Below are 18,009 nucleotides of genomic sequence, written 5' to 3' on the forward strand. Positions count from 1 at the left end.
TTTTACACTTTTATTTTTTTTTTACTTTATTAAATAGTCCCAGGTGGGACATCACTGTCCTGTGACAGATCGTTGATCTGTCACATCACAGATCACTGTGACAGATCAGCGATCTGACACAGGCACTGCAGAAGGCTTCCTCATGCCTGCGCTTTGCAGGCACTGAGGAAGCCAGCTTCCTCAGGCCCCCGAAGGCCCCCGTCGCCATCTCGGATTCGGGGGCCTGGAGGAAAGGAGCCCCCCGCAGCAGCGCTGCACATTGCGCTGCCGTGGGGGGCTCAGGGAAGCACGGAGGGAGCCCCTCCCTGCCGATGCTTCCCTTTAACCCCCGGTACACCGTGATCGTGTTTGATCGCGTAGTGCAAGGGATTAACGTGTCGGGGGCGGTCCGTGACCGCCCCTGACACATTGTGCCGGGTGTCAGCTATGATAATTAGCTGACACCCGGCCGTGATCAGCGGCGCTCACCACGTGGGCGCCGCTGATCGCGGTAGACGTACTATCCCGTCCACGGTCATACGGGCCCGGGTACCGTGGACGGGATAGTACGTCGGATGTCAGGAAGGGGTTAAAATAACTTTTCTTTGGAGACAGTTGCATATTTTTCTATACTTTGAACTCTACGAAAAAAGTACACAAAACATAGGGAAGAACATGAATATTGTGCTTAATACCCTTCAATTAAGTACAGCCAAACTCATTTATTCCATCATGACCATCCCACCATCTTAAATGGATGGGGTCTCCTGACTCTGCACTCACCGGTACTTCCAGGGAAAGCAGGATGGAGCTGGCGAATTTCATCGTCCTTCAGATGCCATGGAGAAAGGCCATGGCCTGCAGATGCTTGCACATTCATAACATTTGCAGGCACAGTCAAATATATACAAACACATGCCCTTTTGGGCCATGCACATAAAGGCCGTCCTCTGCAGCGTGTACTATACTATACACATGATCAGGCTTTTAAATACATCAGTTGGGGACTGCTCTGATACGGGTATACCTTCACGTTTGTTAGAGAGGCTTAGTATACATTTTTTGCAAAAAAAGTATCAACAAAATACCCTGTTTTTTTATCATCTTTTTTACTAGCAGTTGCTGTTTACTGTTACTTCTTTACAACAGAGTATTATTATACATTTTTTTCCTGTGTTTTTCTGTTTTACAGTCAAGCATATGGAGAACTCTGAAGCAACAACTATTGGCTCAAATCCTACACAAAACTCGGAGATATAATCCACAAAAAATATATATAATAAAAGTACGTTTTATTGTTGCAAATACACAAAAACTGGTACAAAATACAGACAAATGACAAAAGTGCTCATACAAGGCTCACATGTGGTAACCGCTAACAACACCCTATATAGCAGATTGGGTAATGAATGTATATGAAGCGATGAGTCTCTATACTGCCAATATGTTCATATCATAACAATATTATATATCCATATGCATAGTGCACAGGTTCATATCATAACGATATTATATATGCATAGTGCACAGGCCACCATATAGGGAAAACAGCGCTAACACACTCCAAACAATGAATTAGATAGAACGCAATACAAAGAGTTAATATCATACCCATATAGTAACTGCAGGTGAGCGCGGCACAAGACAGAGCAGCCCCGACGCGCGTTTCGCGTGGGCTTCCTCGGGGGGCTGTGAGCTCTGTCTTGTGCCGCTCAGTCACTCTAATGTCCAAAATGATGGTTTGTTACCTATATGAGTAATGGATATGTATCGGTGGTTTATATCATTAAACTATTGGCTCAAAGGAGAATTTGGTAAAAGTTATCTAATGTACAGTGGTTTACGAAAGTATTCAAACCCGTGCTGCATTTTCCATGTTATGTTATATTGTTATTATAAAAATAAAGATTATATAAAAAATAAAGATTATTATATTATTTTGAGGATTTACAACAGTTTATGTAAAATACATGCCTACAACTGTATTTGATTTTCTTTTTATTGAGAAGCAAACAACAAACAGGATAAAATAACTGAAAACTTCAGTGTGCATAATTATTTCTATGAGCTTTCCACATCTGGTTACTCGGATTTTTGCCCATTCCTTAAGACAAAACTGGTCCAGCTCATTCAAGTTAGAGGGTTTCCTCTAGTGAACAGCAATCTTCAAGTCTGACCATATATTCTCAATTGGATTAAGGTCTAACCTTTGACTAGGCCATTCTAACATTTACGCATTTCCCCTTAAAACACTAAAGTGCTGCCTTAAGAGTATGCTTTGAGTCATTGTCTTGTTGGAAGGTGAACCTCCGTCTCGGTCTCAAATCACTGACAGACTGAAACAGGTTTTGCTCAAGAATTTCCCTGTAATCGCACCATCCATCTTCCCCTCAACTAGGACCACTTTCCCTGTCCCTGCTACTGAAAAATATTCCCACAGTATGATGTTGCCACCATGTTTCATTGCAGGGATGGTATTCTTATGATAATGAGCACTGTTTGCTTAGCGCCAGGCATAGCGTTTAAGATGGTGGACAAAAAGTTCAATTTTGGTCTCATCTGACCACAGCTCCTTCCTTCATACATTTGGGGAGTCTCCCACATGTCTTTTGTCAAACTCAAAACGAGCCTTACAATTTTTCAGTGTAAGTAAAGGCTTTTTTCTGGCTACTCTTCCATAAAAGCCACCTATATGGAATGTACAGCTTATTGTGGTCGTATGGACAGACACTCCAGTCTCTGCTTGGGAACTCTGCAGCTCCTTCAGGGTTACCCCTGGTCTCTGTGCTGCCACTCTGATTAATGCCCTCTTTGACCGGGCTGAACATTTCGGTGGTCGGCCCCCCCCTTGACAGGTTTGTTGTGATAGCATGTTCTTTCCATTTGATCATAACGGATTTGATGGTGCTCCAGGTGATCATCAGAGACTGGGTTATTTTTTTTTATAACTCAACCATGAATTCTACTTAACAACCTTGTCCCTGACTTGTTTGGAGATCTCCTTGGTCTTCATGGTGGTGTTTGGTTAGTGGAGCCTCTTGCTTAATGGTGTTGCCGTCTATGTGGCCTTTCAGAAAAGGTGTGTGTACTGTGACAGACCATATATCCCTTCCTTTCACTAAGCATGTGACTTATGAAGGTAATTGATTCCTCATAAGATTTTAGGGACTTCATAGATAGCAGAAGGGGTGAATACATATGCACATGCCAAGTTTTAATTATTTTATCTCTAATTAAATTTTTGACTATGCTATTCTCACTTCACCAACTTAAACTATTTAATACTGATGCATCACACACAAATCAGATTACAAAAATATAAACAAAGGTTGTGATGTAAACAATAGGCAACAATCCAAGGTGGTGAATACTTTCACAAGCCACTGTATTTGACCAGCTTTTCTGTAATCATCTAGTACATTTGACCCTTTCAATTTTTTTTTTTAATTAAAGAGAACCTCACACTTTTTCTGACATTCTTATTTCAGCCAATACGTGTATTTCCACAGCATATTTTTTATAGCTCTGTGTTGTGCCATTGTTCTGTTATTCATTATAGAAATGTACAAATACATTAACAACTTGGTGTTATCAGTTGACGCTATGTCCTATGACTAAGCCACCGGTAAAGTTCTGGATGGGAGATATGTTTCAATGTTCCCCCCAAGGGTGGTTTGCACGTTAAAGACCGGGCCAATTTTAACAATTCTGACCACTGTCCCTTTATGAGATAATAACTCTGGAACGCTTCCATGGATCCCGGTGATTCTGACACTGCTTTCTTGTGACAAATTGTAGTTCTTTTCAGTGGTAAAATTTCATTCATATAACTTGCGTTTATTTGTGGAAAAAAAACAGAAATTTGGCAAAAATTTTCCAATTTTTCAACTTTGAATTTTCATGCCCTTAAATCACAGAGATATGGCACACAAAATATTCAATAAGTAACATTTCCCATATGTTTACTTTACATCAGCACAATTTTGGAACAAAAAATTTTTTTTTTTTTTAGGAAGTTATAAGGGTTAAACGTTGACCAGTGATTTCTCATTTTTACAACACCATTTGTTTTTTAGGGACCACATCACATCTGAAGTCACTTTGAGGGGTCTATATGATAGAAAACATCCAAAAGTGACACCATTCTAAAAACTACACCCCTCAAGGTGCTCAAAACCACATTCAAGAAGTTTATTAACCCTTCAGGTGCTTCACATGAATTTTTGGAATGTTTAAAAAATAATGTAAATTACTTCATGTCCAATTTTTTTTATGTTACCAAGGGTAACATGGACTGCAAAATTATTGTGCAATTTGTCCTGAGTACGCTGTTACCCGATATGTGGGGGGGAAACCACTGTTTCGGCGCATGGCAGAGCTCAGAAGGGAAGGAGCGCTGCTTGACTTTTTCAACGCAAAATTGGCTGGAATTCAAATCGGACACCATGTCACGTTTGGAGAGCCCCTGATGTGCCTAAACAGTGGAAACCCCCCACAAATGACCCATTTTGGAAACTAGACCCCCCAAGGAACTTATCTAGATATGTGGTGAGAACTTTGAACCCCCAAAGGCTTCACAGAAGTTTAGAAAGTACAGCCATACAATTAAACAAAAATCATATTTTTTCCACAAAAATGATCTTTTCACCCCTAATTTTTATTTTCCCAAGGGTAACAGGACCCCAAAAGTTATTGTGCAATTTGTCATGAGTACGCTGATACCCCATATGTGGGGGTAAACGACAATTTGGGCGCATGGCAGAGCTCGGAAGGGAAGCAGCGCCATTTGACTTTTTTGGCTGGAGTTGAGATCGGACGCCATGTCGCATTTGGAAAGCCCCTGATGTGCCTAAACTGTGGAAACCCCCCCACAAATGACACCATTTTGGAAACTAGACCCCCCCACAGAACTTATCTAGATATGTGGTGAGAACTTTGAACCCCCAAGGGCTTCTTATAACGTACAGCCGTAAAATAAAAAAAATCGTATTTTTTCCACAAACATGATCTTTTAGTCCCCAATTTTTTTTATTTTCCCAAGGGTGACAGGAAAAATTGGACCCCAAAAGTTGTTGTCCAATTTGTCCAGAGTACGCCGATATCCCATGTGTGGGAGAAAACTACTGTATGGGCACACGTTGAGGCGTGGAAGGGAAGTAGTGACGTTTTGGAATGCAGACTTTGATGGAATGGTCTGCGGGTGTCATGTTGCCTTTGGAGAGCCCCAGATGTGCCTACATTGTGGAAACCCCCCACAAGTGACCCCATTTTTGAATCTAGACCCCCAAGGAACTTATCTAGAGGTGTGGTGAGTACTTTGAACCCACAAGTGCTTCACAAAAGTTTATAACGTAGAGCCATAAAAATAAAAAAAAAATCATTTTTTTTCCACAAAAATGATATTATTGCCCCCAATTTTTATTTTCCCAAGGGTAACAGGAGAAATTGAACCCCAAAATTGTTGTGCAATTTGTCCTGAGTAGGCTGATACCCCATATGTGGGGGTAAACCACTGTTTGGGCGCATGGCAGAGCTTGGAAGGGAAGGAGCACCGTTTGACTTTTTCAATGCAGAATTGGCTGGAATTGAGATCAGACGCCATGTTGCGTTTGGGGAGCCCCTGATGTGCCTAAATAGTGGAAACCTCCCCAATTCTAACTCCAACCCTAACCCCAACACACCCCTAACCCTAATCTCAGCCCTAACCCTAGCCATAATGGGAAAATGGAAATAAATACATTTTTTTTTTTTTTTTTTTTTTAAATCGTTCCGCGTGTGGTAAAATTGATAAAGCGGTTTTATTCTCCGGGTCAGTACGATTACAGCGATACCTCATTTTTATCTTTTTTTATGTTTTGGCGCTTTTACACAATAAAAACTATTTTATATAAAAAATAATCATTTTTTGCATCGCTTTATTCTGCGAGCTATAACTTTAATTTTTTCGCTGATGATGCCGTATGGCAGCTCGTTTTTTGCGGGACAAGATGACGTTTTCAGTAGTACCATGGTTATTTATATCCGTCTTTTTGATTTGATTTTTATTGCACTTTTTGTTCGGCAGTATGATAAAGCATTGTGTTTTGCTTTGTTTTTTATTTTTTTAAGGGGTTCACTAAAGGGGTTAACTAGTGGAACAGTTTTATAGGGCGGGTCGTTGTGGACGCAGCGATACTAAATATGTGTACTTTTATTGTTTGTTTTTTTACCGTATTTACAAAAAAAAAGAATTTATTAGGGAATATATATATTTTTTTAATTTATTTGGGGATTTTTTATAAATTATTTTTACACGTGTTTTTTTTTTTTTACTTTATTTTATTGTCCCAGGGAGGACATCACTGTCTAGTGTCAGATCGCTGATCTGACACTTTGCACAGCGCTGTGTCAGATCATGGATCAGAGTGAACAAAATGGAAAAAAAGGAAGAAAAAAAAAAAAATAAGTGACATGTCCGATTTTGATCCAACACTCGACAATGCAAGTCTATATATCCGTGATAAACATCGGACTGCACTCAGGTGACACGAACTGACATGGAGAAGGTGGAGAAATTTTTTTTTTCTCTCCACCTATGAAAAAAACTGTCGAAAAACAGGCCAAACTCTGACCAGCATATAATTGGACTGGATGATGTGAAAACGGTTGTGTGCACCTACCCTGACAGATACTGGTAACCGAGAAGATTTAATCTTAGTTTTCTTTCATTGTCAACGTGCACCATGAAGATACAAATACTATATATATATAAGCAGGCTTTATCTGCTCAGAAGGCTGAGAGCCTTCGGAGTTAGAGGGGCACTCCTTGCATCCTTCAACTCTGTTGTGGCGTCATCTTCTTTGGTGTGGCATGCTGGGGTAGTGGCATATCAACCAGGGATAGGAATAGGCTGGACAAACTGATTAGAAGGGCCAGCTCTGTCCTGGGATGCCCCCTTGATCCAGTTCAGGATGTAGGCGACAGGAGGATACTGGCCAAGGTGAGCTACATGGTGCAGAATGATTCCCATCCCATGCATGAGACCGTGACAAAGATGTGCAGTACTGTCAGTGACCGGCTACTTCATCCTAAATGTGAGAGGGAGCGCTATCGAAAGTCCTTCCTTCCTGCTGCAGTTAGGCTGTATAACCAGCACTGTCCAAAACGGAGAACGACCCAAACAGAGAACTGATAGATCCAAAGTTGTGACAGTCCGGTTAAATTTTTTTTTTTTTTTTTCCCCGTATATGTACCTACCTACTGTCAATGTAATGCCTTTATGCATCTGTATCTGTACTTGTTCCTGCCTTGCTACTGTAAAGGGCCTGTCACACTAAGAGATATCGCTAGCAACATCGCTATAACTAGTGACGTTATAGCGATATTGCTAGCGATATCGCTGTGTCTGATACTTACCTACAACCCGCTCCCCCGCTGGTTATCGCTGATCACGCGAGAACGTCCAGGACCGTTTCTCGTCGTCAGCTTCCTGCGGCGCTTCCTGCTGTGAGGACGAGCGACGCGTGGAGCCGGGCGGGAGGACGTCAGGATCGCCTGGTGTGACAGGTAAGTAGCGACCCCCGTCCCCAGCGATGTCGCTAGTGAGATCTGCCTGTGAGGCAGCTCACAAGCGACCACTTAGCGATGTACCAGCGATCCTGACCGTGTCATATCGCTGGTCGGGATCACTGGTACATCGCTAAGTGTGACAGTACCTTAATGCTCTGAATTTCCTCATGGTGGGACGATTAAAGGATTATCTTATCTTATATTTGTACAGAGATTTGTTCTGGAAAGTTGACTACAATTTGGACGTATATAGTACAACCTTTCTTATTACGAGTTTAAGCCAATAAAAATGATTGAAATATTATCTCACAAAAACATCTGTAGCTCTGATATTTTGTTAAGTTTTCGTATATAGGGATTTAAATGTAGCTGAATAAATATATGATTAAAAAAAAAAAATTCAAGACACAAGTCATGCTGCAACTTAGTACATGTCCTAACATCCCATTTAACAAGACCCTTTTCTCCAGCAAGCCGTGAACAAGATTTTGCATAGTATGTAAACACTGTCTAAATCTTTGTCTGAATCTATCCCTAGCCATAATTCTAGTGTAATTTTGAGGTGAATTAGAAAAAAAAACAAAACACCATAAACCCAACTTACCTCTGAGAACTTGTCCACCTCCTCATTGCTCTGGTCTCCTTTCGCTGACATTAGCATAAGTTTATTCAGTAATTCCTTCAGCTCCTCCAGCGTGTAGATGCGCTCAGTTACGCTGCTGTCTCTCTCTTCTTGGAGATTAAGTTGCATCACACTATCTGGGGTAATCTGCGCAATGAGATAGAACCACATGAATAGCAGAGCACATAGTAAAAGATGTGCGGACACCAGAGAACTTGTAAAAAATGAAAGATTTGCAACCTGTTTTCAGAATTACCTTTTTGTTGTCTTTGGGCGCTTGGATTATGTACACCCCCCTCTTGTTAATTGTAGCTGCCAACGACAACGAGGACAGTTCCACTGATCCGTGACTTTCTTTCACGGTTTTCAACCATTCTATATGGCGGGCAGAGTCTTTCTAAACAAACAAAATAAATAACAACAGGCTATGTTAAAATGGTCTCCCAAAAGATCTCTCAACAGATGTTTAATGGGATTTAGATCCGGACTCATTGCTGGCCACTTCAGAACTCTCCAGTGATTTCTTTCCATCCATTTCTGAGTGCTTCTTTTAAGTATGCCTGGGGTTATTGTCCTGCACGAAGACCCATGACCTGGGATGCAAACCCAGCTTGCTGACATTGGGCATTGTATTACAACCCCAAACTCTTTGGTAATCTTCAGATTTCATGATGCATTGCACACAGTCAAAGCACCTAGTGCCAGAGTCATCAAGACAACCCCAACACCTATTTGAACCTCCACCATGTTTGACTGTAGGTACTGTGTTCTTTTCTTTGTAGGCCTCATTCAGTTTTTTTGGTTAACAGTAGAACGATGTGCTTTACCAAAAAGCTCTATCTTGGTCTTATTTGTCCACAAGACACTTTCCTGGTTGGATTTTGGCATTCTCATGTACATTTTGGTAAACTGTAGTCTAGCTTTTTTATGTCTCCGTGTCAGCAGTGGGGTGCTCCTTAGGCTCCTGCCATAGTGTTCAATTTCCCTCAAATGGTGAGGGATAGTTCACGGTGACACTGATGCACCCCTAGCCTGCAGGACAACTTGAATTTCTTTGGAACTTTATTGGGGCTGCTTATCTACCACCCTGACTATCATGCATTACAACCTTTCATCAATTTTTCTCTGCTGTCCTAGTCCAGGTAGATTAGCTACAGTGCCATGAGTTGGAGACTTCTTGATTATGCACACCGTGGACAAAAGAACATCGAGATCTCTGGAGATGGACTTGTAACATTGAGATTTTTGATATTTGTCAACAATTTTGGTTCTCAAGTCCTTAGACAGTTCTCTTTTCCTCTGTTCTCCATGCTTAGTATATCACACACAGACACACAATCCAATGATTAAATCAACGTATCCGCTTTTTATCTGGTTTCAGATGTGTTTCTTATTGCACACACCATCACACGCTTGTAACAAAGGTGTTTTCCCACAATATTGGAAAGGTGCCTACAATTTTGTCTTGCCCACTTTTGGGGTTGTGTGTGAAATTGTGTCCAATTTGCCTTCTTTTCTCAGTATTTTTTTTGGGTTGATCCAATGAACATAAAGAAAATAAACATGTGCATAACAAAACATGTGTAATTGCAAACTTTTTTTGGGAGAAATATTTCATTTTCTGGAATAATTTCAAGGGTGCCAACACTTTCGGCCATGAAAGCATCAGGCTTGTGTGAGGTAAGACAGAGCTTTGAACGCCTGGCACCCAGCAGCGTGATACAGTGATGCAGTCGCCGTTGGCAACCGGTGTCGTGTACGGACTGGTGCGGCGCCCTGGCTGCGATCCGGAGGACGGAGGATAGAATTGTTGTGCATTGTGTGAGCTTTTTGGACATTAAACATGTTTGCTGTGAACTTTCAGATGTATGACTTACTGCAGCTGGTGAAAAAGGAAGCTCCAACCGGAGACGTTACTCCGGCCCAGATGGTGGAGAGGGTGGTGGTCGACCGACTGGTGAGAGCTCTGCTAGCAGCAATACAGCGCTGCCTGGTGCAAGGGGTCCTGGGCATTCTGGACCAGGTTGTGGGGCTGATTGAGCGGTAAACGGCCACTCAGGACTTTATACGGGACACGGCTTCCGCACGGCTGTCACGTCGGGCCCAAATGACATAGGAGCCTGGGAAAAGTCCATGACCCTCTACTGTGGCCAACCAGGACCAAGCCCATACCGAGGGGGTTTTCCGAAGGGAGAGTGACAGCAGACCCATGTCCCTTAAGTCGGCCCCAAGGTCTAGTCGCATCACAGCTATCAAGTGTTGGCGGTGCCAGGTCCTCGACATGTGGTTGCCAACTGCCCCCTGACAGCTGAACCCATGGACTGTGGGTATACTCGTTGTGTTTCTATGTATGCCCTGCCAGTCTGTACCATCACTATAGGCACTGCTGGCAGCGAACCCCAACTGTGCCAGGTACTTGTCAACGGGTACCAAACAGAGGATCTCTTGGACCCGGGGAGCTTAGTGACTCTGGTCCATGGGTCTCTTGTTGCCGGGGACAACCCCAATGGACGAAAAGTGGGAGTAGTGTGTATACATGGGGAACTCCGAGAGTACCCGACAGCGGAGGTTACGTTTTCCAGACCATGTGGAGAAATAAAATATATGGTGGGAGTGGTGAAGACCTTTCCATATGGGACTGTGTTGGGAAGAGACTTGCCCCTGTTCTCGTCCCTGTGTGAGACCAGGACTAACCCTCCCAGGGTAAATGTTATTCCAGGCGCGGAACATTTAGATCCCGAGTCAGGGATACCTGCCTTAAGAGTCGCCAACCTAAGAACAGAGTGTAACCCGATAGGTTTCCCCTAGAGGTATTGGTAGGACAGGTTGAGGAGACCCCACCGATCCTCGAGCTGGAAGTGTCCCCTGGTAAGTTCAGGACAGCTCAGCTCCAGGATCCCACTCTTCTGACCCGGGCACGGAAAAGAGTAATCAAGGTAAATCGGGTGGCTCAGCAATCAGGTGTGGAGACAGTGTTCCCACGTATGGCGATCAACCAGGTTTTATTATACAGGGTTGATAAAATCCAGGATGAAGTGGTAGAAAAACTGGAACTGCCCTAATCCTACAGTCATGTGGTGCTCACACCCACATGCTTGGAAGATACTTGGGGGCCAAAAAGATGCAGGAGCGCATACTGCGGCGTTTTATTTGGCCTGGGATCTACGCTGAGATCCAGAGGTACTGTGATACATGTCCGGAGTGCAAACTAACCTCACCCACTGCAAACTACCAGAGTCCATTGGTGCCTCTGCCCATTATAGAGGTACCTTATGAGCAGATTGCCATAAATCTAGTAGAGCCACCAACACATATTAGTAGTGGCAGATTACGCCACCCGGTACTCGGGAGGCCATTCCGCTTAATCACACCTTGGCTAATCTTATCGTCCTGGAGTTGTTTGCCATGCTCTGTCGCCTTGCGCTAACCGAGGGAGATCCTCACTGATCAGGGGACTCCTTTCATGTCCAAGATGACAAAGAAACCGTGCAGGTTCCTCAAGATAAAGTAGTTGCGCACGTTGGTGTACCACCCACAGACTGATGGACTAGTCGAGGGCTTCAACAAAACCCTCAAATCCATGTTGAAGAAGGAATTTCTAAGGATGGAAGGGATTCAGAAAGGTTGTTGCCCTACTTGATGTTCATCATTCGCGAGATATTGCAGGCTTCCATAGGATTTTCACCCTTTGAGCTACTGTATGGGAGTCAACCTAGGGGTCTGCTGGATGTAACCAAAGAGATGTGGGAGCAGGAACCTACGCCACATAAGAGCGTCATTGAACACGTGGCCAATATGTAGGACCAAATCAAAGTGGTCAAACCTATTGTAAAAGAGCATTTGGTGGGGGCTCAGGCGCAGGGCCTTGTATATAACAAAGGCCACGGCCCACTCCATTAAAGCAGGAGATCGGGTGTTGGTTTTGGTGCCCACCACCAAAAGCAAGCTAATGGCCAAGTGGCAAGGGCCGTACGAAGTTCGAGAAAAAGTGGGGAAGTGGGTACAGAGTTTACCAGCCTGGGAAAAGGAAACCCGAAGAGTTGTAACGCCTTAATTTGTTGAAAGCGTGGAAGGATCGGAAGTGTATGCTTACAGAGGTGACTTCATACATGTTATCTGGGGACCCTTCGATATTGGTCTGGACGGAAGCCGAGGGAGACGTAAACATAGGAGACACCCTTACAGCAGCGGCAAGAGGTGCGGAAATTGGTACAGGAGAATACAGATGTATTCTCGGGATTACCAGATCGTACATCTGTCATCCAGCATGGCATTGCCACCAAGCCTCAAGTAAGGGTACAAATGAAACCGTACTGTGTGCCCAATGCCCGGAGACAAGCCATTGCGAGCGAGGTAAAACAAATGCTCCAATTGGGAGTAGTCGAGGAATCCCGGAGTGACTGGGCTAGCCCAATTGTGCTAATCCTGAAGCCGGATGGATCATTACAATTCTGTAGTGACTTCCGTAAATTAAATGGAGGTGTCAAAGTTCGACCTACACCCAATGCCTCGGGTGGACAAGCTGATCGAGCGACTTGGTCAGGCTCAGTACTTTACCACGCTCAATGTGACCAAGCGTTATTGGCAGGTGCCTCTTACGGACTCTGCAAAGGAAAAGACCGCCTTCATAACACCGGAGTGTCTGTACCACTATGTCGTCCTGCCCTTTGGACTACATGGGGCCCCAGCCACGTTCCAGAGGCTGATGGACATAGTGCCGGAACCCCATCGGAAGTATGCCTCAGCGTACTTGGATGACATCATCATCTTTAGTACTGACTCGCATATCCACTTGTCCCAGGTGCAAGCGGTAGCAGATTCGCTCAGAACCACGGGCTTGACTGCGAAACTCAAGAACTGTGCGGTAAGGCTCGAGGAAGCCAGGTACTTGGAATACGTGATCGACCGTGGGGGTTATCAAACCTCAAATAAATAAAATCAAGGTTATTCAGAACTGGCCCCAACCTGTTACCGCCAAACAGGTGAGTATTTCTAGGCATTTGTGAGTTATTACCGGAGGTTTATACCTAATTTTTCAAAGAGAACAACACCCCTAACCGATCTCAAGGGAAAGAAATCGGTCAGGGTTCGATGGAACCTCCAGGCGGAGGAAGCGTACCAATCCATAAAGGTGGCACTATGCGGACAACCCGTGCTCATTAACCCCAACTTCCAGAAACGCTTCATCGTACAGACGGATGCCTTTAACGTGGGCCTATGAGCGGTCTTGCTGCAGGAGGTAAATGGGGAGGAACATCCAGTCACCTACCTAAGTAGGAAACTCACCCGGCCGAGAAAAATTATAGCGTAGTCGAGAAGGAGTGGCTTGCCATTACGTGGGCCTTGGAGTCCCTACGCAATTTACTCGGTCTACCGTTTCGCTTGGTGACAGATCATTTACCCTTGGTATGGATGAGGAATGCCAAGGAGATGAACGCTCGGGTCACCAGTTGGTTTCTATCCCTGCAGAATTTTAATTTCATCGTTGAACATCGGGCGGGAAAAGCACAGGGAAATGCGGATGCCCTGTCACAGGCCCCCTGTATGGTGACAACTGTTCAACCCCACAAGTTTGAACAGAAGAAGGGGATATGTGAGGCAGTGAGCGGGATCATATGGGAGGGTCGATATGTATCCCCCAGGATGTGGACAGAGTCCTATTACACCCGCTAGAGTTCCTTGTATTCACAGCAGGACGCCTGTGAGTCAAAAGGCAAAGTAAAAGTAAGTGTGGACCTGATCAAGCTAAATGGCCAAGGTAATGTTCAAGAAAACCTGGTAAGGGCTTTTATTTTTGAAGCGGACTACAGGATGGTAGTGGGGCGGTCCTCTTCCTCCAAACCTGGTCTTACAAGTGGCCCATGGCCAAATATTCCAGTTAAAAACCCTGCAGTATAGGGTTTGAGTGTGTCAGTGTTTGTTTGAAAGTAGCAGAGCCGGTGGCTCTGCAGCGTCCAGCCTGTGTGAGTTAACACAGAGCCCAGAGCAGCAAACGCCTGGCACCCAGCAGGATGATACGGTGGTGCAGTCGTTTAGGCGTTTCTCGTTTTCCAGGACCCTAACCTAATGCCAATCCTCACTTAGGTTCTCATACAGATGAAGACTTTAGTCTAAGTGAGGATTGGCATTAGGTTAGGGTACGGAAAACGAGAAACGCCTTAATGTGGCTTCCAGGTACACATAAATTGGCCATTTTATGAGCCAAGCTTTCTCAATTTTTCATACTTGTAATGCAGTAATGCAATTCATTTTTCACGTTTGCATGCTATGGCGCTACAGAGTGCTTCCTTTTTTGTTTGAGTGTATATAAGTTAGTGATTCTAGGTTAAGTACCTGTTCACATTTAGTTTATGCTTGGATGTGACAGTCAGTTTTTTTAAATTAGATTACATAGCAAAACATACTGACGGATTCTCTTTAAATAAAGATGTAACATGTTAAGCTAGGTTAACATTACGTTATGCCAGCCCGTTAAACGGATTGCGTTACACCGCGGCATAACGCGATGTAACGCATCCGTTAACGCTGCCATAAGCTGCCATTACCGAGCGCATCGCTAACGCATGTCAAAATCGGCATGTGTTAGCGATGTGCCGTCATTCTGTGACGGACCCTCGGATGCGGTCTGCAGCTTTCGGGGGTCCGTCACTGCTAGCGCAGTTGGAGAGGCTGCACTTGCGCGATCGCGTTATGGAGTGGCGTTAATGCAGTCTGTCAACGCTATGCGTTGAACGGACTACATTAACGCAATGTGAACCTAGCCTTACTCATTAGCAGATTTGACTCCTGTCACACAGTTTAAACTCCAGCAGAGACAGGTTGAGACATTTATCTAAGTTGACATGTGGAAGTTCACACAGTGTAATTGATGTTTTGGTTTTTTCTTATGGGAACAAATGTAGCAATCAAAATCTTGATTTTGAGAAGGCGGCTTCTCAAATCAAGAAGTACACGCAATCCAATACATTTTAGTAGCAGTAGGAGCCCCAAGATAATCCTGAGAGGGAGGAGAACAAACCGGCCAAACACGGAGTTGACGTGTTTCCTTTTACTGATGAATGATTGCTCATTTTTAAAATTGAAATGGACTTAAAACACTTGAAGGGGGGAGGATTTCTATAAAGTTCAGCTGTAATATGTAACATATTTCGACTCTTGATTTGTAGCCACCGATACCAATCTCTGGACCACTCAGAAGAATACTTTCATTTTTCTAGCAACAACTTTTTTCCCCATGTAATTCAAAGAAATATTATTACTCTACACTTACCAATTTTTTGGGGAGGTTTCGGTCACTTTCTAAAGCTTTCCACAGTTTTTTCAAACATGCCATCAAGTCATCAAAGCCAGATTGTGCATTCAGTTCATACAGTAAAGATGAATAACCCAAAACGGCATCATGGAAGCAGGCAACACGATCTACGTCCATATCGTTTTCACCGGCAGAGATGGAGGCCAGATCAACAAACACTTTTAATTCATTGACATCTAAAAAAAAAAAAGTTTAAAAATCAAATGGTTCAATAATAGAAGGTTAAAATTAAATGCTACATTTTTAACCAAATAATTATAAGAGTACCTTCCAATGCTTCCTTAACCCATTGCAAAAAGTCTTTTCTTAATACAATTTCCATCAGGCATTCGATATGTTCATCTTTAATTTCCGATAGGAGCTGTCTCGTTTTCATCACTTCGTCATTTATGCAAGAAAGAGGCTTCTTCTTAAAGTTTTCAAAGTCTTCAGCCTAAAGTAGCCAAAAATAACCCCAAAAAAGTTTAATCAAGAGCAGTCCCCATGTTCAGAAATTGTGGAATTTCGGTAGATGTGTGGTGTAAACTTCATACCAACTTACAAGAAAAAAATAATATTATAAATACAGTGACTTGATAAAGAATTCACTTCCTTTTTACCTATTTTGTTACATTCTAACCTGTGTTTAACCACTTAATGACCGGAGCTTTTTTTGGCTTTGCGTTTTCGTTTTTCGCTCCCCTGCTTCTCAGAGCCATAACTTTTTTATTTTTCCGTTAATATGGCCATGTGAGGGCTCATTTCTTGCGGGACGAGATGTACTTTTGAAAGACTCCTTTGGTTTTACCATGTAGTGTACTCGAAAACGGGAAAAAAATTCCAAGTGTGGTGAAATTGCAAAAAAAGTGCAAAGGGCTTTTTTGCTAGGTTCACTAAATGCTAAAACTGACCAGCCATTATGATTCTCCAGGTCATTACGAGTTGATAGCCATCAAACATGTCTAGGTTCTCTCTTATCTAAGTGGTGAAAAAAATTTCCAGTTTGCTAAAACAAAATAAAAAAAAATTGCGCCATATTCCGAGACCCGTAGTGTGTCCATTTTTTCGTAATCTCGGGTTGGGTGAGGGCTTATTTTTTGCGTGTCGAGCTGACGTTTTTAAATTATACCTCTTTTGTGCAGATATGTTCTTTTGATCGCCCGTTATTGCAATTTAATGCAATGTCGCGGCGACCAAAAAACAGGGATTTTTGTGTACTAACCGTAAAATCTTTTTCTCCAAGTCATTCATTGGGGGACACAGAGACAGTCGGTGTTATGCTGCTTGCCACTAGGACGACACTAAGTAAACCAGAAAAATGTTAGCTCCTCCCCTGCAGTATACACATTTTGGCTGGATGAGATTTCTCCAGTTCGGTGAAAAAAGCAGTAGGAGCTTCAACAGTCAACAATAACCATAACTATGTCACAACCTAAGAATGCTACAGTGGGCCAGTAGGCTAAACAGGGTGGGTGCTGTGTCCCCCAATGAATGGCTCGAAGAAAAGGATTTTACGATGAGTACAAAAAAAAAATCCCTATTTCTCCTACGCCTCATTGGGGGACACAGACAGTGGGACGCCCTAAAGCAGTCCCTGGGTGGGGAGCATACATCTGCTAATATCCCATGTACCACTGAGTCAACACTGAGGTACTGCCGATTGCAGGATGCGTCTGCCGAGAGCTGCATCCGCAGAGGCCTGAGAATGAATTTGGTAATGCTTTGTAAAGGTATGCAGATCTGTTCTGCCGAGGCCTGATGCCGAATGGCCCAAGAGGCGCCCACTGACCGGGTAGAGTCCGCCTTAATCCCCGCTGGGACAGGCGCGTTCCTGACACTGTAGGATTCCTGAATCGCCAAGCGAATCCACGTGGCTAGTGTTGCTTTTGAAGCAGCTAAACCCTTCCTATGCCCCTCTGGAAGTGTGAACAGGGCATCTGACTAGCGGAAGGAAGCCATCCGCGAGATGTACCATCTCAGCGCCCTAACCACATCCAGGGTGTGGAGGGCCTTCTCAATGCGATGGACTGGCGCCGGACAAAAGGCAGGCAAAACAATTTTCTCGTTGAGATTGAAAGAGGAGACGACCTTGGGCAGGAAGGATGGGGAAGTCCTGAGAACTATCTTGTCCAGATGAAAATTCAGGAACGGAGAACGGCAGGACAGGGCTGCCAATTCCGAAACTTGCCTGATTGACGTAATTGCCACTAGAAAGACCACCTTCCAAGAGAGGACGGTCAGTGACACGTCCTGCAGCGGTTCGAAAGGAGCCTTCTGTAAGGCCCCGAGAACCAGGTTAAGGTCCCATGATTCCAATGGCCTTCTATAAGGAGGCGCCACATGGGAAACTCCCTAAATGAACGTCTTGACCTCAAGTTTGGTGGCAATTTTGCGTTGGAAAAGCACTGACAATACCGAAATTTGGCCCTTGAGAAAGCTAAGAGTGAGGCCTGATTTTAATCCAGATTGAAGGAATTCCAATATGGCCGGAATGGAAAACACCAGAGGGTTCGACCATGATCTTTGCACCACGAAAAGGTTTTCCAGGTGAGGTGATAGATGCGCATG

The 18,009-nt window shown here is 43.8% G+C and overlaps 1 protein-coding gene across 1 annotated transcript in view; it reads right to left on the reverse strand.

Moving 5' to 3' along the window:
* RNF213 (ring finger protein 213) overlaps positions 1–18,009 on the reverse strand; it is a 394,954-nt gene that overhangs the window by 195,849 nt on the left and 181,096 nt on the right. Inside the window, exons 21-24 of the mRNA XM_073568003.1 lie at positions 15,730–15,895; positions 15,421–15,638; positions 8,407–8,547; positions 8,133–8,297 (exon numbers count right to left, since the gene is read on the reverse strand). Of these exons, the coding sequence (XP_073424104.1) occupies positions 8,133–8,297; positions 8,407–8,547; positions 15,421–15,638; positions 15,730–15,895 (690 nt within the window). The remainder of the gene's footprint in view (positions 1–8,132; positions 8,298–8,406; positions 8,548–15,420; positions 15,639–15,729; positions 15,896–18,009) is intronic.

Source organism: Dendrobates tinctorius, unplaced genomic scaffold, assembly GCF_039654945.1.
Source record: "Dendrobates tinctorius isolate UK_male_01 unplaced genomic scaffold, ASM3965494v1 ptg000020l, whole genome shotgun sequence".
NCBI classification, from domain to species: Eukaryota; Metazoa; Chordata; class Amphibia; order Anura; family Dendrobatidae; genus Dendrobates; species Dendrobates tinctorius.